Consider the following 22,838-nt stretch of genomic DNA (forward strand, 5'->3'; position numbering starts at 1 on the left):
TGTATGTATGTGTGTATGTGTATGTGTACGTGTACGTGTGCGTGTATGTATATGTGTACGTGTGTATATGTGTGTACGTGTGTGTGTGTGTGTGTGTGTATACGTGTACGTGTGTGTGTCTGTGTGTATGTGTGTGTGTATGTATATGTGTGTATGTGTGTGTGTATATGTGTATGTACGTGTGTATGTGTATGTGTACGTGTACGTGTGCGTGTGCGTGTATGTATACGTGTACGTGTGTCTCACTCTGCATGCAGTTCTCCGGGCTGCGCAGCATGGCCTTCTGCAGGGCGGGCAGCAGCTGCTCCTTGAACTCGGAGTGGGAGACGTGCCGCAGAACAGAGCTGCTCCTCTCCTGCGGACACACACCAACGGCACATAAACTCCCGCGGCACCTCACACCGGACGCTGATCCCTCCCCGTGCCGATCCGGGGATACTCACCAGGATGTGCTGGTGCGGTCTGCTCTTGCTCATTAAGACAGTCTTTAGGTACAGGTCCAGCAGAGCACCCTGAGGACAGTGCAGAGGAAATATTACAACATAGGATCTGTGTATTTTTGAGAGTAAGTGTCAGTACACGTGTGTGCTACTGTGTATCTATTTATATTTATGTATGCATGCATGTAGCATGTAAGAGTAGGTGTGGTAGTGTGTGTGCGTCAATGCACACATGCAAGTTAGAACACACGTGTGTATTAGTCTGTGTGTGTGTCAGCATCTATGCATATTAGTGAGTGTGTGTTAGTGTGCGTGTGTGTGCGTGTGCGTGTGCGTGTGTGTAAACAGAAGGTTGTGCCCTGCCTTCAGTACACCAACCTTGTGTTTCTCAATGGTGGCCGTGTCTTTTTGCGATGTACAGAAGTCCACACACACTCCCAGCAGGGCCAGTGAGCTGGGGTTCTGATCCAAACTGAGCAGGGTGCTCATGTACTGATCCGCCAGGCCCGGGTTCTGTGGAAAAAAAGGCACCGTTCCACATTAACTGCAGATCCAGAGAGTAGGCTGGCAGTGTTTCTACACCCCCCAATCCCACCTGATTGGAGAACTCACTACTGGACAGCAAAGACTGCTGGGATGCTGGGATGCCCACTCCCACTTACTAAGCCCCCCCCCCCCATACAAGCCAGGCAGAGGCATTGGACAGCATGGACCCACTCTTGCAGTAAAGACGAGGGAGCAGCAGTAGGTTTCCCATCGGTACAGACTGCCCGTTCTGCTGGCCTGCCCAAACCGCGCTGCCCCGCCCAAATCACGCTGCCCCGCCCACTCACCTCCTTCCACAGCTGACTGAGGTTCTTGAGGACTGATTTGACGGCATTGCGTTGGGCTCCGCCCACCACCTCCGCCAGCAGCAGACTCTGGACCTCCACCTGCCAAAGACAGAGAGAGGGAGCTAAAGCGAAACCCTCGTCTCCTGTTACCAACTGGCATGCTTGCTCATCATCATGCCGTCCCCGAGACCCCCTCAAGCGCTCATTTTGAAACAAGCACAGAACTCCTTTACTTACATTATTGGCATTTAGAAAACACTCTTATCCAGAGAGACTTATATAGGTTACAATTTTTCCATATTACTCATTTATACAGCTAGAGATTTACTGAGGTAATTCTGGGTTAGGTACCTTGCCCAAGGGTACAGCAACAGTGCCCTGGTGTGGAACTAAACCAGGAACATTTCGGTTTTAAGCAGTGCTCTTGACTACTACGCTACACTGTTGCCCCTTTAATTTCATTTATTTTGCTACACGGCAAACTATATGTTGATGATAGCATTAAACATTGCTTGTCAATACTTGATTGATGGGGCAAAACTGAATTGGCCAGTGACAAAAGTACCATGACCACTTTAAAGCACATCGCCACAATACAGGCCAACCCCTCACCAGTTTCTTCCAGACGGGTCCCTCTCTCTTCTCTGGGGTGGGGAACACAGTGCGGGCCAGGAGGCAGGTCCAGGACATGGCCATGGATGCAGCGGCCCCTGTACTCTTACTGCATGCAGCAGAGAGGAGACAGATGGTAAAGGGGGGGGTTAAGGGTTAAGTTTTGGTAAAGACGATCCAAAAACAAGACTTGATTCAGCTAAACATGACACGACACATCATAAGCATTTTTCCCGTAACAAAAAAACACCACCACACATCTATGAGAGGGGGAAAAAAGGGCAACATCAGAGTACTGTTCCTTCCCCCTGCCGCACGTACCTGGGTAACCCACTCTTGCTGATGACTCCGCTATTGAGAAGGCAGTGTAGGAGGCTGGTTGCTGTGACGACGGGCTGAGAATCCGCCAGGAGGCCAATAACGGACAGCACAGCCCGGCGGGAGGCCGCATCCCTGAGACACAACCGGGAAACGGAGCATCCGAGGTGACACACGAGGAATGAGCAAAACAGCATCGCCTTTAACGAGGTTTTTAATGAAAAGCCGACAGTGACATAATGTGGCTTTTATGAGGGTCGTCTGCCAAGCAAGGGTTCCGCGTAAATATCACTGCTTTGGTAATAACAGCAAAAAAGTACAGCTGCTCTACTTTGGGCAGCCATTACCTTCCAACTGAGATTATGCTCTTTTCGCAACAGCACACAGCTTGAAATCGACAAATGAATCCAATTCAATTCTGAAATAGCTTGAGCTCCCCCAGCCAGTCAAAACAAACAGAGCACCATAACTGGAAAACTGCTGTGTCACTGAGTGGGGATACAATTACACTCAGACACTCAGCAACAACAAAGATCATCATCACTTTCAAATACAAACACACGACTGTGTACATTAACAGGTCGAGGCTCAGTGAACATACACAGAGTCAGAGAAAAAGGACAAGCAAGGGGGTGGAGATCAATTCAGGACAACAGAAACAAAAAAAAAAAAAACTCTGGGGGACAGCGCTGCCCACTGACCTGTATCTGTGAAGGGTGAGACAGAAGAGCTTGCACAGACCCTTGATGGCTGGCTCTGGCAGCTCTACAATCAAAGAACAAACATCAATGAACCCACAAGCCACAGACTGCGAGAACTAGACATCCCCTCCAGTTACATCTCACAATAACAAGTAAAGAACCTGGAGGGCCAATCCGTGTGATGCTAGGCATGCAAATGATGAGAGTTTCTCAAAAACGAACATGTGTAACACTCGTTTGCGGAACGTTTTCAGATGACAGGAATACAAAAGGCATTTTCTAGCGTTATTTGGGTATGAGGTCTATCACACTTTGAAGGACTGGAAGCGTAATCCCGGGTAACTTCTCACCTTTGCCGCTGACACATTCTTTTAGCTCTCCTAGGACCTCTCTCCGCTCTCTCACGCTGGCTGTTGTCACCTTCACAGCGAATCTCTTCAAGGTTTCTGAAACCTGGACGGGGCAGAGAGATGCATGCAGTTCAGCGCCAACAGAAAGGCATGTATACGCACGTAAACGGATATACAACGACACGTGTCATTCGGGGCTTTGTATCCAGTTCCTGCAATTGAACAGAAATCCCCTCTTTAAAACACTGAAAGGAAATACTGTGAATTTCATCTCATATTTCCAGTAAAAAAAATCCAATCAATCTTACTTTATTAAACATGCTTTAAATTAATTAATGGGTTATAAAAACACACACACACAGAGCTAAGTTTCAATACCAAAATCTGATACGTCACGTTGTCGGTGATTTGAGGCAGCCTAGAGATGATAACCTGGTCAACATCTAAATAGCTAAAGTTAGCTAGTCAACAGTTAGTGAGACACTTGGCTAGCTACCTAACCTGCTAGCATGCTCGCTGACTAGATGACAATATACCTGTATGAATGTGAATGGGGCAGATGTGGTTAACTTGACAGATGTGGTCTGATTACTTAAAATTACCTGTAATCACCAATCAAAAGTTCTACAGCAAATAAACAGACTTTCTTTCACTGGCGGCACAGCCTATGCTGAAGCACCACAACAACACGACTGAAGGTCTCTTCGGCTCACTGGCTGGATAAGCTCGTCAACTAACTAAGCTATCCAAACTTTGCTAGGAACCAAGCTGAAGAGAAAAGGTTAACTCCAAATCATTGTGTGGCACTACAACAAATTATTTCACGAAAACGGAAAGAGCCGTTCAAACTTAAATGCCTAGTTGCACTTATGCAACTTGACCCGTTGCTTAGCTACGACTGCTATCAGTACTGACTACTTTGCTAGCTAGTTAAATGACACGTTAGCAAGCTAGCAAACATGGTAACAGTCCCTTTGCTAGATGGCTACTGCAGCTGGTTAGCTAGACTAGCTACCGTCGAAATGAAATTCAGCAAGCTGGCTGAGGAAAAAGTCTTTGCGTCTTTTGGAAAAAAACATTTTTCCCAGCCTTCAGAGCAAATTCAGGTGTTTCACGTAAAATGTTAGTAATGAAAATATGGCACTGCCTCCCTTGCTTTCACTCTTTTGCTAGCTAGCCAGGTAGCTAACTATCTAACCCCAAGCGAACAAGTTTCGTTCAATTTCGCCTCATTTCGCGGTTTACTGTATAGACTATAGTTAACAGTCGATCGTTATCTGGCTGCCGTTATTTTTTCTTATGGGAGGGTAAAGATTATTCTCCGTGATGTTGCGGCATTCAATCTAGCAGAGAAAACACCATTTTAAAGTTGAGCCACACACAGACCTGCGTGTCCGCTGCCATCTTGCCGGTGTCGATCTGGGAAGGATTTTTCGCTGTCTCTTCCGGGGCATTGCAATATCACCACGTGGTGACATGTATCATGTGGGCCGACCGTGAGCTAGGCGTTTTTAAAAGCTGTTAAACCCAGGTTTGACCTTTCTGTGGTAAATGCGTTCATTTAATAAAACTAAACATTCAGGAAGACATGGGAACGATCACGTGTCATCATTTTTATCCACTCTAATGCGAATTACAACGAAGGTCCTTCCTTCGTACGAAGTGTCCGAAACCGATGAAAATGTTTTAAAAGCACAAAGCTCGGAAGCTTGGAAGGGGGCGATGTAAACATGTTTTTCTCATAAGTGAACACTACGCAAACTGCTTTAAGATAATGCAGCGAGTGATAGGTCATCTCACGTATGAACTTTCCAGATGTGCATAACCTGTTACAGGGACACATAACCTGTGCATTTGCTAGCTCAGTGTTTCTCAGTCCTACTCCTGGAGCCCCCCTGTCCTGCATATCTTCAGCCTATCCTTGCTCCAAACACACCTGATTGAAATAATTAACATGCTCTTTATTAAATCAGGTGCGTTCAGCTAATCAAAAGTGCCACTGATGTGTTTGGTCAGGTAGGTAGAGCAGTGAGAGATGGAAAACATGCGCAGGATTGAGAATCAGTGCAGCCTAGCTTGTCCAGTATGATCACAGTTTGCCCTTCCTCCACACAGCACCAACTGTACTACCAGGTATTTATTGTAATTTAGATTAAGTACCTTAATCTAGGCTCAAGTTGAACTGCAGTACTCAATCTGAGAATGAAACCTACAACTTCCAGGGTATATGCTTAGCCTTAACTACTACGCAGTGTCTATGTTTGAATCAAGCATGCCCTTAAGAGCCACAAACCAGTGTCGTATTGTGACAAAGCAAATCAGTCGCCACTCTCAACACCAGAGCATGCCCTTATTGTTTGGGCTATGAGATACGTTAGGGTGGACATCAAATGACAGCACACACAGTGGTTTCTGTTTCAACAGTTTATTGACCGAGGAGGGAACAGAGGACACAGTTTAGTCGAACAGTCCGAAGCCCATGTCGTCGTCAGACTCCTCGGACTCCTCCTTCACCTCCTCCTTGGCTGCAGCGGGGGCGGCAGCGGTTTCGGCAGCCTCAGCCACAGGGGCAGCCACTGCGAAGGCGGAGGGGTCAGCCAGGAAGGCCTTCACCTGGAGACAGAGGGGCAGACTTTAGGACACGTTTCCCAGATCCAAAGCCGGATGCACGGATCTTTAAAGTAAGTGGATAGGCTAAAGTAGTGGAATGAGTAAACAGGATGAGCCCTTTAAGAAGATTTGAAGATCAGCGCAAACTGATGACAATGTGGCTTGAACAAAACCAGCCATTGACTTATTCTGAGGGGTCATGAACTGGATTCTACGCAACCTCCACACACAATGTTTCTCAGCAGCACATTTGCTAAAATGGCTGGGAGGACAGATTTGATTGGGATTTGAGAGGGATTGGGAGTTCGTGTCTGGGACCAAGCGTCCCTGCCAGTCGTGGGGTGCGGACGGACAGGGATAGTAGGAAACAGGTTGATGTTTGCAGGGGGAACGACAGCGCAGCACCGAGCAGCTGCTCTGTAACTTAACCTGCACGAGAGAACGCTACCGCTTTTTCCTGCCTGTCAACAGAAGCAAGGTTCAGCCGTATGACAGAATGAGACCTGAACACTGCCAAACAGGGTCAAGAGTAGCTCAGCCTTTCCCAGTTATGAGAATAAGTAGACTGATCACTTCAGGACACATGAAGTAAAGTGGGTGGGTCCAGCAGGGAAGCAGGCTGATGTTCAAACCTTGTCAGCCAATGGGAAGGAGTACTCCGTCTCCACAGCAACAGCAAGGACCCTCTTGTAGCCATTGATGATGGAGTGGGGGATGGAGGCCAGAGTGGGGTATCCAATCTCCAGACACACACTGGCGATGTTCCTCACGCCCTGAAAAAGATGGCATTATCCATGAAGCTGTGGCATGGCTCCAGGCAAGGCTCTTTGCTGAGCCAGAAGTGCATTGTGTCTGAGACCAAGCGTCCCTGTCAGTCGTGGGGTACAGACAGACAGGGATAGTAGGAAACAGGTTGATGTTTGCAGGGGGAACGACAGCGCAGCACCAAGCAGCTGCTCTGTAACTTAACCTGCTATTTCTCCCTCGATATCCCTGAACCCCATAAACAACTCCCCCCCCCCCCCCCGCCCCCCAACAACCCTGTCAGCTGACTACACCCAATTATTCCCATATGTCTACTCTGCTTTGCCAATCAGCTTTAGCTGCTAAGTTCCCTCATTTTCTTTTAATATTACAGGGCACATGAGGTTCTGTACAAAAGTGTTTTGACTGAAAGTTTTCAGTCTTCAAAAAGCCCATTTGCTTTGCACACCCAACCAAATGCTCTATGGTTTCAATGTCTGATGTTCATTTCAGATTTCCATCTCCTCCTGACCATGTTAACACTGGGGGGAACTGGTGCTAACAAACGCACTAGATGTACATTCATCTCACACAGCCGAGCCCGTTGTTGGCCGTGCCGTGGCGCGGAGAGAGAGCGGCTCACCTCCAGGAACCTCTTGTGCAGAGCGTCCTCGGTGATGTCCAGCACCTCGGGGCTGTACACGCTGCCGTTGTCGTACACCTGCTGGATGATGAGCCCGAAGGAGAAGGGCGAGATGTTCAGCATGTTGAGCAGGGTGGCCTCGCTGGCGCCCACCTTGTCTCCGGTCTTGATGAGCTGCACGTCGCTCTGGATGGAGGAAACGGAAAAGCACAGTCAGTCCAATGCGTTTGCCAAGCACTTACATCCGCAGAGGCTTCAAACGTACATCGACATCAGCAATTTTTCACCAATGATTCAGGCAGTGGGCTTAGACAAAATGAACTTAACACACTGAATCCACAGCCTCAAATAATTGGTATGTTCCAGGTTGCAGGCAATAGAGAATGGCCCTCTTAAAACCAGCCGTCATTAGCCTGCATTAATATCTCACCAAGATTTCAATGGTTCCTCTGGAGATCTTGGTGGTGATGCCCAAGGCCTGGAAGAAAGAGGTCTTCTCAGGACCAAGACCAGTGTTCTGGGCTGGCACAGTGACATCGCAGGGGGCGATGGCACCAGCACGGGCAGCAGCTGGCACCTAGGGGGCAAAGGTGGGTCAGAGGGGGTGAACAAATGTTAGGTCCACACTTTGTCATCAGATATGAACAAACATACACATTCCTCTTCTGAGTGAAGCAGAGAGAGGAGAGCTTCACTGGCTATGTCTCCAGAAGTCCTATCTGATTTACCTTAAGGGAGTGAAAATCAAGTGCGGTTGAGCGCATGGCAATGGCTGTAACAGATTAATTTGATGACTACAACTCAAGGCCAGATGCATGGTTGATATTTAAACACACTGGCATTTGCATTCTTCATGGGCAGCTAGTGTGACGGTAACACAGCCAGTGATTCTGAATTTCAGCATGTGAACAAAGGGGCGTGGCCAGCTGTGCCGCCACTAAAGCTCACCTTGTTGGCCAGCAGCATGTCCCTGACTTCAGTCAGGTCCTCCTTGGTGAAGACGAAGCCCACGTTCCCGCGGATGTGGGGCAGCAGCCTGAAAACAGGATACAACAGCCATTACCATCTGTGAAAGACCCTGTTCAGGTGGTCACTGGAACAGTTTGGCTACTGCAAGTTGTCTGAGACCAAGCGTCCCTGCCAGTCGTGGGGTGCGGACGGACAGGGATAGTAGGAAACAGGTTGATGTTTGCAGGGGGAACGACAGCGCAGCACCGAGCAGCTGCTCTGTAACTTAACCTGCACGAGAGAACGCTACCGCTTTTTCCTGCCTGTCAACAGAAGCAAGGTTCAGCCGTATGACAGAATGAGACCTGAACACTGCCAAACAGGGTCAAGAGTAGCTCAGCCTTTCCTTTACTTTGCACTACATTACAGGCATTTAGCAGACGCTCTTATCCAGAACTAACTACACAGGTTAAAGTTTTATCCATTTATACAGGTGGATATTTACTTGTGGGTTAAGTACCTTGCACAGGGGTAGAGCAGCAGTGCCCCAGCGTGGAACTGAACCGGCAACCTTTCAGTTACAAGTCCTGCTCTTCACCACTTTGCTAAGTTCCCTAGTAAACGTCACGTTCATATTTGCATATTTAATTACGTTAGTGCAGTAGATTGATCACTTAAGTAAACCTGAAATAAGGTGGGCAGACCCTCCCCCTGTATCCCTGGTGGACACGGACACTCACTTCTCCAGGGCTGGGTTGTTCTCCAGGTGACCTCGGATGGCCTTGCGCATCATGGTGTTCTTGCCCATCAGCACCACAGCCTTCCCGCGCAGGGACAGACGGATGGTCTGCATCTGCTTGGAGCCCACATTGTCGGCCCCGACGATGAAGCATTTGGGGTAGTCATCCAGGAGTTGCTATGGGGAAGAGGAGGAAAGATTAGGGTATTTTCAGCATTCTGTATTAATATCGGTCTTTGGTTCCATTCATTTATGAAATACCACTGAAATAAATACCTCTGGATGTGCGACTTATATTACATGTACAGAAAATATTACATGTCGGAGATCATGCATACATTCATGTGCTTTACAACTTTCCCAATTCCAAAACACAGCGTTGTACACGCACTACAATGCTATGTATAACCAGACAGCTTCCAGTAACTGCTTTGCGTTTTAGTTTCGCTTGGTACGCACACGATGCTTGAAACGAGCTACTTACGATGATTTTCATAAAATAGTTGGACTTCCACGTGGCCCTGTCTTCCCTGGGCATCTTTGCAGTGCTTCCAAGGATCGCTACACAGCTGGTTTAAAGACAAGGTGGTAACTGGATGGGGGAAGAGATGCGCAAAGTTAGGGTCTGAAAAGGTAACCTCGAATACATGGGTAGCCACAAGTTAGACGTACCGGCTATTGCTGGGCTAGTCTATCCACGACTTTAGCAAGCCATGTTAGCCAGATTACGCCATATCCAAAACACAGTAGTTAGCCAGCTAACGAACAGTACACACCACCGTACACTAGTTATCTGACTAACTTTGCTAACCGCTAGCCCATCACCAAGGCCGGGACGGCAACACTTGCGTAAATAAAACCTTCAAAGTGTAACACAACTACCGACTACACAAGCTGTTACGGAGTCATGCGTTTTTCAGGGGATCTCGCTAGCGCTAGCGATCAGCTAACTAGCAAGTAGCATGAGCGACTCGTGTGGGCCTCGGCGGCATGGCGCATTAACAGGCCGCAATCCTTAACACCAGAAACCCCGCACACTTCGACCTTTATTATCGCAACAAATACAACGCTTCAGTTACAACAACCGTCTGCTCAGCAGCTATATTGTACAGCAGTGTATTTATTCCAACAAAACTAAATATTCAGGCTTTTTCAAAGAACAGTAAAGGCACCCTACCTCACGATAGGGCTCGTGAAAGAAAGAGGAAATGCTTGCGGAGGAGCGAACTACTTATACCGCGGCATTCCGGTAACTCGGCCAATCACAACGCGGGGAATGAAAGGGGCGGTCGAGTAATCATTGGATCCTACCTGTGTCAATCATTTTTCGGCTCTCTCAACCTTTTTTGTAAGAGTAAATCTCACGTTCAGATTTGCATACTATTAATTACATTACATTACATTCATTTAGTAGACGCGCTTAAGCAGAGCGACTTCCAGCACAAAAACAGTAATTTACCCATTCATGTTGAAATAGCAACGGTTTCAGAGCAGGCTAACAGCACTCCCAAACCAGTCAGTGTGAGCATAACACCAATCAAGCCCTATCACAAGTGCAGCCTGACCAGGCAAGGGAAGCCAGGTACACCACCATACATCACAGTCACTAGATCACAGAATCCAAAAGACATCCTGTCACTACACATAAAATAAACAGCAAGGAATATAAGTAGCAGCTGCAAGGGGGTGGGGATTGAAGTAGAACTGAGATGCAGTCTGAAGAGATGGGTCTGTGTCGGAAAATGGCCAGTGATTCTGCTGTCCTGACCCCTGCGGGAAGTTCATGCCAACACTGAGGGACCAGTACAGAGAGGGATTGTGTCTGAGAGGAGCGACCGCGTTATGTTTGCCCCATGGTTGCAAAATGTAGTGATCTGGGCGGTACATACAGTTTGAAGACTGACTGTAGGTATGAGGGAGTTATTCCATTTGCTGTCCTGTATGCCAGCACCAAGGTATTGAACTTGATGTGAGCAATAACAGGAAGCCTGTGAAATGAGGTGAGGAGGTGTATGACTCTACTTTGTGTAGGGAGGTTGCAGACAAGTTATGCACCTACGTTCTGGATTAGTTATAGGCGTTTAATGGCACAGTATATATAGTATGTGATTGGTAAGTCTAGCTTTATACTTTCCCTAAGGGTTGTATGCATTTAATAAGGTTCTGTAAAGATGTAATTACAGATAAAAGTTTTACAGAGGCAGGTTAGTGAGAAATAGTTTTACTGACTCCCATCTCCAGGGCACGTTTACTGACAGTTCAGATTAGGGAAGATGCATCGCTTTCATTGGTCATTTTCAGCAGAGCACTTTATTATGCTTGTCTGTCTTATTTGGCTCAGGTTTACTTCTTTTAATGATTTTAAGATTGGATCTTATGCTTACTGTCTGTCCCAAGATCAAGTTCCACCAAGTTGGCCCAGGAGAATATGGTATGAAGAACAGAATCATAATTCAAGGCATTTTATGTGTTTGGAAAATACAGAATATTTATTACTCTCATTTGTCCTCAGTTGTCTGCCTGTGAATTGCAAAAAGCACTGGACCTTACCATCACCTCATTTTTGTGAGTGTGTCCTGTTGTTTTAGTGGGTTCCTGCTCTAAATGGCCTGGGACAGTCTTGGATCATCTGCAAGGTCCTGCCTTTCTGTTCACCTCTGCCACGGTTTACCAGTGCTGAGGTTGTAAAGTGTCACACAGACCCAAATACCTACTTTGCCCAAATTGCCCAATTTCACTGAATTCAAATTCAATTTCAATTCACTCCCTGAATTGAAATGGAATTAACTCTGATTGTGCCCCCTATTCTGCTTCAGTTGTCCAGGAGTTCATATGATCAATTCTGTTAAAAAAAAAATACACACTGCACAGACATTACCAAAAAGGGATTTTTTAATTGGCGTAATCACATGAATTGAAATGGATCAGCAATCAAGATTCAGACCAAAAAAATTAAGGCTGTTACATTTGCTCTGTAGAGAGGAGAAAATAATGAAAATTAAAGGACAAATCACAAGCAGTGAAACAAAACAAAAAAAAAGGTAATTTGTAGTTCCCTTTGGTTAAATGAGGAGATAATCTGATATGATTTAAGATGTAAACACTGATTAAATGACAAGGCTTTATTAAAATCCACAAAGTTCAGGGAAGTTCAGATTAAAATAAAATAGAGAGCTGGCAATCAAGACCCTAAAGAAGTAGTTTCATAGACTTAAGCAATAAGGCCTCTACAGCATAGGAGTATTTAAAAAAAAAAACCCTCAAAAAACCAACCAGTGTACAACAGCTCACGTGTGACTGAGACAGCAGGGTACAGATGCTGGTGTGTGCGTTTGTCCTCGGCCACTCATAACCGTGGACCTGTCTAGTCCTCCTAAGGCCACCTTCTTGCAAACTTTAAAACCACAGTGCTCTTCCTACCGCATGTGGAAGGACAAACACCAAACCTACTGCTTTCACATTTGTTCGCATTTGTCCCCCTGAGGTTTCATATATAACACTCTGGAGTGAGGACTGACCGGTCGTGTGGGTCCCTCTGCATGATGCACGAACAGAAGATCTGCAGCGATCCCGCAGGATCATCTGAGAAATATCGACTGCAGTTCACGGGAGACAGACCGAGAACAAATCAAAAGTGGGAGGACAAGATTTTTTCAGGACAAGCGCCGTTTCCTACCTTACAGTGACAAACTTTCCACGCTCTTCCAGTGGACACCGGAGAACCAGTTAAAAAAAAAAAAAACTCCAGGAGAAGGGGTGGGGCTACCACTGTCTACCAATCACATCATAATGGCTGCACCAATCCGCTTGTAGTAGGCAGTGGGGAAACCCCCACCAGAAAACTGCACACAGTGTTAAAGACATTGCATTGAAATTTTGGCACAAGCACTGATTTTCACTTTGAAAATAAATGAATGAAAATACAATACAAAGGGCTTTATTTACAGCAATATATTTTCCAAAGGCTTTTTTTTTTTTTAATTCCCGGTTTTGTTTGAAAACCATGAAATCAAATGACCCTAACTGGTTATTTCATTGAGGGAATAACTTGTAATAAAAACAACAAAAAACAATGTCAAAGATATGCAAATATTAAAATCCCCAATAAAATAGAAAATTGAAATGAATAAATGTTTAGGCTCAAATTTACGCATTCAAATTCCTTTGCGCAGAGATCACATTTCCTTTTTAGATGTTAATTTTCTGTAACTCAGACTGTGGAGAGTACAGCACATGGACTCAACATGATTTAGAAACTTTTTTGCCCTCAGCAGTGCAGACACAATCGGTCCTGCCCACTGTGCATCTGTTTGCAGGCCTTTATGAGTATTTATGTAAAGGTATATTTGTGTTTATGTGGCTCAAATTAGATTGATGACACTTCTCTGTACATGTATACTGTATGTATCTGAATATGCAACTGTATCAATGTATTTTCGGAGCTGACGTCATCAATATTAGTGCTACTCTGACATCTTTGCGTGCAACCATGTCCATATTTACTTTAAAAAGATATCCAACTCACAAATATTAACACCCCATCCTGTCCCTATATTTAAAACAAAAGGATCATGGCAAAAAACTCTCCCCATCGAAAGCTCAAATTTAAACTTAAAACCTTAAGACTTGCACAAGAGACACATATCATGGTTGGCAAACATACCAAAAAGGAAACATTACAACACAAATGAAAAAAAAAAACACATTAAAAAATGCATAGTAGTAACAGCAGGTTTGAGATTGCTCCAGTATTGCCTTGTGTTGCCAAGGAGACACCGGGGCAGATAATCCAAAGACATTCTATTCACTCACGAGCGCACAGACAGAACATCTCTGGAGAAACATTGTACAGTGATGCCACAAGCATCTTCATGGCAACAGGTCTTTCCAGAAGATACAACTGAGGTTCCAATTCACACTAGCTTATGTGAATTAACTAGAGTGGTTCTCCTTAGATATAAAATACACTCATATGCATTGTGTGCATGTATGTGTGTGTGTGCACTTGTCTATGTTTATATATATATATGCATCAGAACCAAACGCTAAGCATTTTTAAGATTTTCTTTAAGGTTTCTGTGCTAAAATTCAGGAAATACAGCGCCACAAACTTGAGAAGTAAGGGTTAATGCATAGGAAAGACTAGTAATTTATGACCGACAATTTTACTAAACATGTTGCTGCTGACAACATAAAAGCTGAGAGAGCTTGCTTTGAGAGGGGACTTCTCGCAAGATAATATGACCCCCCCTCCTCTTTTAGACAAAAATAAAAAGAGAATAATGTTCACATTTTGACTTGAGCACCACAGCACCATTCTGAAACCGCACTCTCATGTTATTGAGACAAGCGCAGAGTTTGGCGGTGGTGGAATGTCACTCCCATGGTGCCGAAAGGGTAGAGTAATCAGCTTCAGACACAAAAAGCCCTTGTGTTGCAGGCTGCTTGCCATCTTAACACTGATTCTAAAAAAAAGAGTTAATAGCACTTCTCCAAATACAAGCACACAGTAAAATAGCAGTAGTCCTGTATGTCATTTACCTCTATGTACAAAATTATATCTGCGTGTTACTGTATGACAGACACTTCTAAAAGGACTAGGTTTGATAAAAAATTAAGATATGGTAAATGTTCCTTTGAATATACTTGTTTTTTTTCTGCTTAAATCCAAGCCTTCCATAAATGTGGAAAAATTCCATAGGAAAAGTTTACAAAAATATCACACTGTTGTGTTGACCCTATGTATCTGTAAAATGCTGTTTCTATTGTTCAGAGAGGAAGACAGAAAGACAGAAAGGGTTAAGCTAGAGTGCATACCACTTTGTGCTTTCTGTTACACAGAGAAACTGGTTCTGTGTATGTGCAAAACAATCGGGTTGTACTGTTGGGCAGCTCCTGCTCGGTTTGCGTGAGTGTTTGTGTTCGCGTGTGTATGTGTGTGTGAGTGTATGCGCGTGTGTGCATGCACGCATGCATGCACAAGAAGACAGCCACACTGGTGACACCTCTGTGTGCTTCCCAAGTACAAAAATACATCTGATTACTGATCCCTGACCTGTTCCAAGTCCGTGCTAAAATAATCACATTAGATAAATATCATTTCGTCTTCATATGAAGATTTACCGAGACCCCAAAAAAAACCAACACCGATCTCTCAAAGCCACCTTTGTCTAAATGCTGGTGGTGAACTGCATTACAATGGTCATGTGACTAAAGGGATGAGGCTTCACATGATTAAAAAAAAAAAACATAAACCAAAAAATAACATCGTTCATACAGGTCAACAGAGCCAAGCTCTTAATACATGATTCTAAAGGGTTACCAAAACACACACTCAACCAGTGAGCAGCGACCTCCAACTTTCCTCCAGAATATTCTCTTGTGTATCTACAATTCTTAACACTTCCTCGACAAGCGCAACACAGCCTTACCATTTGGCATTCTTAATTCCTGCTCTTTCTGAACATCCCAAAATACAGCAAACCCCACCTGCACCTGGAGCCCCACGCCATCACACACATGGGGCACAGACACCTCTCTTGTGGCAGATCTGAGAAGTGACACTACCGTACAGACACAGACAGAGACGGACGCACGCACACGCGCACACACACACACACACACACACACACACAGCCCTCCTCACCCTGACAGAACGAAGCAGTGATTCTGTTCCTCTGCCCATGAAGGTCCACACACACACACACACACACACACACACACACACACACACACACACACACACACACACAAACACACATACACGTGGGCGCTCTCCGCCCCTAGCTGAAGAGCTTGACGAAGCAGCTCTGGCAGTAGGGCTTGTCGTTCTGCTCCTTGAAGGTGCCCTTGTTGAGCTGCTTGAGGCAGAAGGCGCAGACGAAGTGCTCGGGGTGGAACTTCTTGGCCATGGCGGTGATGCAGCGGCCGGTGATGGGCTTCTGGCAGCCGGAGCAGAGCGAGCCGCGCCGCTCGTGGTAGTGCACCTCGCAGTAGGGCTGCCCGTCGTGCTCGAAGAAGCTGCCGTTCACGAACGGGGTGAAACATTCCTGCACAAGCGCAGACGAACACACACGGACACGCACAAACACACAGACACGCGCACAGATACACAGATACGCACACACGGACACGCACAAACACACAGACACGCGCACAGATACACAGACACGCGCACAAATACACAGATACGCACACACGGACACACACACACACACAGACACGCGCACAAATACACAGATACGCACACACGGACACGCACACACACACAGACACGCGCACAGATACGCACACACGGACACGCACAAACACACAGACACGCGCACAGATACGCACACACGGACATGCACACACACACAGACACGCGCACAAATACACAGATACGCACACACGGACACGCACACACACACAGACACGCGCACAGATACGCACACACGGACACGCACACACACACAGACACGCGCACAGATACGCACACACGGACACGCACAAACACACAGACACGCGCACAAATACACAGATACGCACACACGGACACGCACAAATACACAGACACGCGCACAGATACGCACACACGGACACGCACAAACACACAGACACGCGCACAAATACACAGATACGCACACACGGACACGCACACACACACAGACACACGCACACAAGGACACGCACAAATACACGGACATGCACACACGGACACACACAAACACACAGACACACGCACAAACACACAGACATGCACACACGGACACGCACACACACACAGACACACGCACAAATACACAGACATGCACAGACACACATATATACATGCATGCACACACAGACACACACACACACACACACACGTACATGTATGTACACACAGGCACATACGCATGCAGACGAACACACACACAGGCATGCATGCAGATATGGACACACACGGATACACACACGGATACACACACACACACACACACACACACACACACACACACACACAGAGGAGGGAGAATGTCAGAAACAGCCACCAGCAGAAGCAGGAATTGACGTCACACTCAAACCCCGGGTCACACTCACCCTGCAGACGAAGCACTCGGGGTGCCAGAGGCAGTTGAGCGCAGAGATATAGTTCTCCAGGATGGCGCGAGCGCAGCCTCCGCACTTGGGCGCAAACATGTCAAAGTAGTCCTTCCGGCAGTACGCCTTCCCGTCCTTCTCATGGAAGCCTGCAGGGGGCAGCAGTGAGACGGGAGAGACAGGTTCTCCCTTGAATGATTGAACTAACTGGAATGCAATCACATGTACCCGTATTCTCTATGCTGTGCAGGTCATGTGTCTGTTTTAACCAGTGATGCGAACACAGGAGCTCTCCTTTGGGGGGGGGGGGGGGGGTCATTTACCTTCTGGGCCAAAGAAGGCTCCGCACTGAGCACAGAAAAAATGCTCTGGGTGCCAAGTCCTGTCCAGTGCCGTCACCACTTTCTGCAACCAGAGAGACACAAAGACCCACGTTAGCGCAGAGCTTAGCATATAACCTTTGGTGCATTACATTACATTATGTTACTGGCATTTAGCAATCCAGAACGACTTACATAGGTTACAGTTTTTTACATTTTACCCTGGATATTTACTGAGACGGTTGTGAGTTAAGTACCGTGCCCAAGGGTACAACAGCAATGCCCCAGCAGGGAACCAAACGGCCGCCCTTTCGGTTAGGAGTCCTTCTCCTTACCACTGTGCTACACTGCTGATACACTGTCAAGTCAATGAACACATCGGCCAGCAGAGGGCAGCACAAGAGCAGGGAGGACATGGGAGGAGGTGCCGGAATGTTGAGATTAGCTCATGTTTTCCAGACTTGACAAGATTCCAGAGCAGTTACACTATACTATTGATGAGATTATAGTCAGATGTGGAGAGAAGCAGTGGCTAACTGGGACCTTATCAGCACTAAACCTTCAGCATTATTAAAATCAGCACATCCCCACTGAGATAAGCTGCGAAACGTTAGAATCTGTTGCTGTCAGTTTGAGTCAGTGCTACAGAAAGAGAGAGAGACAGAGAGCGAGAGAGACAGAGAGCAAAAGAGAGCGAGAGAGAGAGAGAGAGAGAGACAGCAGTGATTAAGCAGACCCACCCAGGGGCCAGTGTCCAGCCTGCATATCCCTCCTCTACCACAGAGTTAGCCTGGAGCTGTGCAGAAGTGGGTCATCTATGTGAGCATGTCTGAGTATTTAACTGGGAGAATGTGACAGCAAGTGTCCCTGTGTAACGCGTGCGCGCGCACGTGTGTGCGTGAGTGCGTATGCAGAAGTGAGTGCTGTGGGTAGGACTGAGTGTGGTGTACGTGTCTGTGTATATGGGTGGGTGTGTGTGTGTGTGTGTGTGTGTGTGTGTGAGAGAGAGGGAAATAAATATCAGGTCTGTCTGTTTGTCTGTCTGTGCATGTGTCTGTGCGTGGGTGCGTGCGTGTGTGTGGTGTGTCGTGTCTGGAGGGACAACTGAATACCAAGTCTGTCTGTCTGTGTGCGTATATGCAGGAGTGAGTTTTGTGGGTTGGACTGAGCATTGTGTATGTGTGTGTGCGTGTGTGCATATATGTAAAAGTGAGTGCTGTGGGTAGGATTGAGTGTTGTGTATATAGGTGTGTGTGTGTGTGTGTGTGTGTGTGAGCACTGAGGTCTCGGCACTCACATCCAGAATGGGGCCGTTGCAGTAGTAGCAGCGTGGGGAGAACAGGTTGTGGTAGTCCTTCTCGCAGTAGGGCTGCCCGTCACGCTCGAAGAAGTTGCGAGAGCCGATCTCCTCCTGGCAGTGAGTGCAGACGAAATGCTCGGGGTGCCACGTGCGGCCCATGGCCGTCACCACCTGGGGGTGGGGGCAGCAGAGAGACGCCGGGAGGTGACGGGACGCTCAAACACCCCCCCCCCGGGTAAAGGTAGGGTTTGCCCATTAAAGTTTTTTGATCCTTGCTTACAGCAATACACATCTGTAATAGATTTCCTCCCTGAGATTTACCTCAAGTTAACTGAAGTGACAACATCCTGACCTCATATTCACATTTATAAAATTGTCAATGTTCTTATCTTTGCACTTAACTTATTGGAAGTTTTTCCTTTCACCTACAGTCAGTTCAGATGCTTTGATCCACCCGCACGCTCACCACTGCCAGCCCTGGTGCCCCGTTAAAGAGAGACACACTATGAACAGGAGCGCGTCTGGCGCTGTCGGGGAGACCGTGCCTCACCTGGCCAGCAATGGGCTTGTTGCAGGCCCCGCACACGCCCTTAGCCACCGTCTGCACCCCCAGCCGGTTCAGGTCCGACTGCAGGCTGCCCAGCATGTTGTCCAGCTTGTTGACTTGTTTGCGAGGGCCTGTGGGCGATCCCCCGCCCTTCCCCTGGGCCATTATCTGCGGAGGGAGGGGGGAGGAAGGAACTGAGAGAGGGGACACCATATATGCGCACACACGCACGCACACACGCACTTACAGCTACACACTCACACATGCACACATGCATGAACACTTCTACAGCACTGTACAACTGTGGGAAACATTCACACACAATGCTGATTGGATTGTTGTTTTGCTTGGGTTTTTCCCCCACACTGAAATGCTTGTTACCTTGCCATTTTCCTCCCAACACTTGACCTAGAGCTCAACCCGACATGTAGCGGTTATTTGTTAACATTTCTAGCTTTGTTAAAAAAAAAAAAAGTTTGAAATTAAACATCAGGGGGCGGAAAATTACAATTGGAGAGGAACCCAAAGCAAAGCAAAGTCTTCTGATATGGAGGCACATGACCCTGTTTTCAAAGTACACAATGTTTGCCAAAACACCCAAAACATTCCCATTATAACCACAGTTCAACTCTAACTTAACTGCATCCAAAGTCAAAAAACCTCTCCCTCTACTTCAAGCCAACTCATACACAGATCTGTGAGTCTCCTCCGTTACTCACAGGCTAACAGAGTCTTGCTCCTCTGAGCTCTTCGGCAACATCAAATAGAAACGGCACTTAAACCCAAAGATATTAAAAAAAAAAAATCCATATCTGGCGACCCAAAGGAAGCGGGTGGATATTGAACACGTCCAACTCATCGGATTGCGCCGTGAAACTGAGTTCCCGAGCTCGCCCGCGTTCCCGCCGGCTCTCCCTAATGGTCTTTTCTGCAGCGAGAGCTTCAATTATTTAGCCATCCATCACGGGGGGATCAATGGCGCCGTTCAGCGGGAGAGCGAGACGAGCCCCATTACTGGAGGGACCGGACAGGCCGCCCTGCTGAGCTCACACCCCCCCCCAACCGCCGATCACGACCCACAATCCCCCTCCTACTGGGGACCTTCGATCTGAGTCCTGCCACAACCTCTTTAGCACTGCTTCTCTCATCGACTACATTACATTATTGTCATTTAGCGACATATACACAGTAGGCCATTTTATCCATTCATATAGCTGCATATTTACTGAGGCAATTATGGGTTAAGTACCTTGTCCAAGAGTATAACAACAGTGTCCTATTGGGGAATTGAACCAGCAACCTCTTGGCTGTGAACCCAGCTCCTTATCACTATTGCTGCATCACTGCCCCCAGCTGAAAGATGTCATTGTGGTATTAGTGGTATTGGTGGTGTAGCAGAGGTTTGTGTGTGTCGGTCTCTGACACAACAGTGTGGCACCTGCATGCTGAAGCCCGTCTTCATCAGACGTTCAAAATTTGCGCAAAGCACTGCATTTTCCTCGCCAGTCATTTCCTCTTTTCTAAATAAAACTGTACGTTGAGTGAAACCTCAGCCAAAAGGCTGCTTTCTCTACCACCCTGCGGCCACTTCCTCATGCGCGGACTGAGAGGTGGCCAATCAGAGGGCAGAAAGATACAGTCGTGCCAATTCCCCCGGTGTCCGCTCTGCTACCCACACCAGAGTGACAGACTGGAGGAGAGCAGGAACCCTGCAGAGGAAACGCACTCTACGGCCAGGGCCGAGCGACTCAGAGCCGGCTCTGCGTGGAGACCCGCGCGACACGCACACACAGGAGCAGGGAACCCATCACGCAACAGGGGACCCATCACGCAACAGGGACCCATCACGCAACAGGGGACCCATCACGCAACAGGGGACCCATCACGCAACAGGGGACCCAACACGCAACAGGGGACCCAACACGCAACAGGGGACCCGTCACGCAACAGGGGACCCGTCACGCAACAGGGGACCCGTCACGCAACAGGGAACCCGTCACGCAGCAGGGAACCCGTCACGCAGCAGGGAACAGGCAGGCGGGACGCTAACAGGACAGGACACAGAAGGGAGATCCATGCCTGCATTGGAGGGAAGAGGGGGTCCTCCTCCGTCTGGCAGCCTACGGACACCAGCACCTTTGGGGGAGGGGGAGGCGGAGCCTGAACGGGCGGGGGGCTGGGAGGAGCCGCGGGGGCGGGGAGGGGGGGCTCCTGAGGCGGAGGGACGCGCTGGAGAGGAGGCTCAGGTTTGGGGGGTGGTGGCTGGGGGTTGGGGGGTGGCTGCGGTGGAGCGGGCGCTGGCTGCTTGGGTTGGGGGGGAGCCTGGGGGGGTTGGGGGGGTGGCTGGGGGGGCTGTGGGGGCTGTGGGAGCTGGGGGGGCTGGGGGGGCTGAGGAGGGGGGGATGGAGGTGGGGGTGGAGGGGGTAAGGGAGGAGGGGTCTGTTTCACTGGAGGGGGCCTTTTTGGCTCCTCTACAGGAGGGGGGCGCCGAGGAGCTGGGGGAGACTGTGGGATAACCTTCCTCTGAGGGATAGGCGACTCTGGAGGGATAATGATCTAGAGGAGAGAAGAGAAAGACCAGGAGGAAGAGAGACATGAAAGTGAGGAAAATGAGAGACAGAACATTCTTATGATGCCAAGTAAAATGGGTATGAAACATCCCTAAAATTTCAAAACTGATCAAAGGTCTCCTAAAGGTGGCGATTTCGTGACCTTGACTTGGCTACAATTCCACGCGTTCCATCAGCGGAGTGGAGAGTAACCGTGACCTCGGTCGCCCGGTACCTTGTCCACCTCGGCGCCCGCCCTCTCCTCGCGCGATCGCTGCGGCTTGGACATGACGATGACGCCCTCGGTCAGCCAGTCGTCCTGCTGCTTGCGCCAGCGCTCCGTGCGGCCGATTCCCAGCTTGCCCTGCAGTTCCTCGATCAGCCGGTCCTGGGAGTTGCTCTTGTGGAAGATAATGGGCCCCAGTTTGCGCCGGGGGTGCCCCTCGCGGTACATGGGGTGCACGTTGGACGTCTCCTTGGTGCGCCTTATCACGGACTTGATCTGGGGGGGGGGTGTCACAGTGCCGGTCAGGTCCTCGTGGGGGGAGCCCTGCTTCCGTTTCACCCAACTTCAGTCCACTCCAATCCATTACACTGCACTCCACTCCAGTCCATTAAATTCCACTCCAATCCATTACAGTGCAGTCCAATCCATTTCCCTCCACTCCAGTCCAGTCAATTACACTGCAGTCCAATCCATTAAATTCCACTGCAATCCATTACACTCCACTCCAGTCCAGTGCAGAGGTTGTGTTCAGATTCAGAAATACAGCAGCAAGCACCAAAGGACCCCAGCGCGCTGCCACTGTCACCACACAGACACACGTGCGCATCTCTGTGAGTGAGCAGGCTTTCTTGTGTGCAAAAAGTGAGTATCTCCATGCACACACACACACACAGCGTGAAACACACCAGCGATCGCTGCCTTTTACCCGCAAACAGCTGTTTCCACAAGGAAGGATGCAGGGTCCTCGAGCACGTCCTGTGAGTGTGTATGTGTGTGTGTGAGCATGTGTGCACGTGTGTGTGAGTGTGTGTGTGCGTGCATGTATGTGTGCGCGCGTGTGAGAGTGTGCGCGTGTGAGAGTGTGTGAGTGTGAGTGTGTGTGTGCGTGCATGTATG

At 48.1% G+C, this 22,838-nt stretch overlaps 3 protein-coding genes and 3 non-coding genes across 8 annotated transcripts in view; all 6 read right to left on the reverse strand.

Annotated features, from left to right (window-relative positions):
- The window catches only part of gcn1 (GCN1 activator of EIF2AK4), a 30,353-nt gene extending 25,688 nt beyond the window's left edge, over nt 1-4,665 (reverse strand). For both annotated transcript variants that reach the window (XM_036526357.1, XM_036526356.1), the window contains exons 1-9: nt 4,641-4,665; nt 3,255-3,357; nt 2,905-2,968; nt 2,207-2,338; nt 1,886-1,994; nt 1,274-1,372; nt 819-953; nt 444-512; nt 247-355 (exon numbers count right to left, since the gene is read on the reverse strand). In XM_036526357.1, the coding sequence (XP_036382250.1) occupies nt 247-355; nt 444-512; nt 819-953; nt 1,274-1,372; nt 1,886-1,994; nt 2,207-2,338; nt 2,905-2,968; nt 3,255-3,357; nt 4,641-4,658 (838 nt within the window). In that variant the 5' untranslated portion in view covers nt 4,659-4,665. The remainder of the gene's footprint in view (nt 1-246; nt 356-443; nt 513-818; nt 954-1,273; nt 1,373-1,885; nt 1,995-2,206; nt 2,339-2,904; nt 2,969-3,254; nt 3,358-4,640) is intronic.
- A 998-nt stretch (nt 4,666-5,663) lies between these two features.
- rplp0 (ribosomal protein, large, P0) lies at nt 5,664-10,151 on the reverse strand. Its single transcript, XM_036526470.1, has 8 exons — nt 10,116-10,151; nt 9,423-9,530; nt 8,940-9,115; nt 8,200-8,287; nt 7,682-7,828; nt 7,252-7,437; nt 6,497-6,637; nt 5,664-5,867 (listed from the first exon to the last, which is right to left on the reverse strand). The coding sequence occupies exons 2-8, from the start codon at nt 9,474-9,476 to the stop codon at nt 5,712-5,714; spliced, it is 948 nt and encodes a 315-aa protein (XP_036382363.1). The 5' UTR covers nt 9,477-9,530; nt 10,116-10,151; the 3' UTR covers nt 5,664-5,711.
- LOC118777301 lies at nt 6,172-6,299 on the reverse strand. The gene has a single exon (XR_005004947.1). It is a non-coding gene; the product is annotated as a small nucleolar RNA SNORA63 (small nucleolar RNA).
- Nucleotides 6,713-6,840, reverse strand: LOC118777299. Its single transcript, XR_005004945.1, has one exon. It is a non-coding gene; the product is annotated as a small nucleolar RNA SNORA63 (small nucleolar RNA).
- LOC118777300 lies at nt 8,369-8,496 on the reverse strand. The gene has a single exon (XR_005004946.1). It is a non-coding gene; the product is annotated as a small nucleolar RNA SNORA63 (small nucleolar RNA).
- A 5,522-nt stretch (nt 10,152-15,673) lies between the features above and the next one.
- The window catches only part of pxnb (paxillin b), a 39,322-nt gene continuing 32,157 nt past the window's right edge, over nt 15,674-22,838 (reverse strand). For both annotated transcript variants that reach the window (XM_036526739.1, XM_036526738.1), the window contains exons 7-11: nt 19,170-19,334; nt 18,617-18,790; nt 17,323-17,404; nt 17,000-17,148; nt 15,674-15,987 (exon numbers count right to left, since the gene is read on the reverse strand). In XM_036526739.1, coding sequence (XP_036382632.1) covers nt 15,721-15,987; nt 17,000-17,148; nt 17,323-17,404; nt 18,617-18,790; nt 19,170-19,334 — 837 coding nt within the window. In that variant the 3' untranslated portion in view covers nt 15,674-15,720. The remainder of the gene's footprint in view (nt 15,988-16,999; nt 17,149-17,322; nt 17,405-18,616; nt 18,791-19,169; nt 19,335-22,838) is intronic.

The sequence above is a fragment of the Megalops cyprinoides genome, chromosome 4 (assembly GCF_013368585.1).
Source record: "Megalops cyprinoides isolate fMegCyp1 chromosome 4, fMegCyp1.pri, whole genome shotgun sequence".
Lineage (NCBI taxonomy): Eukaryota > Metazoa > Chordata > Actinopteri > Elopiformes > Megalopidae > Megalops > Megalops cyprinoides.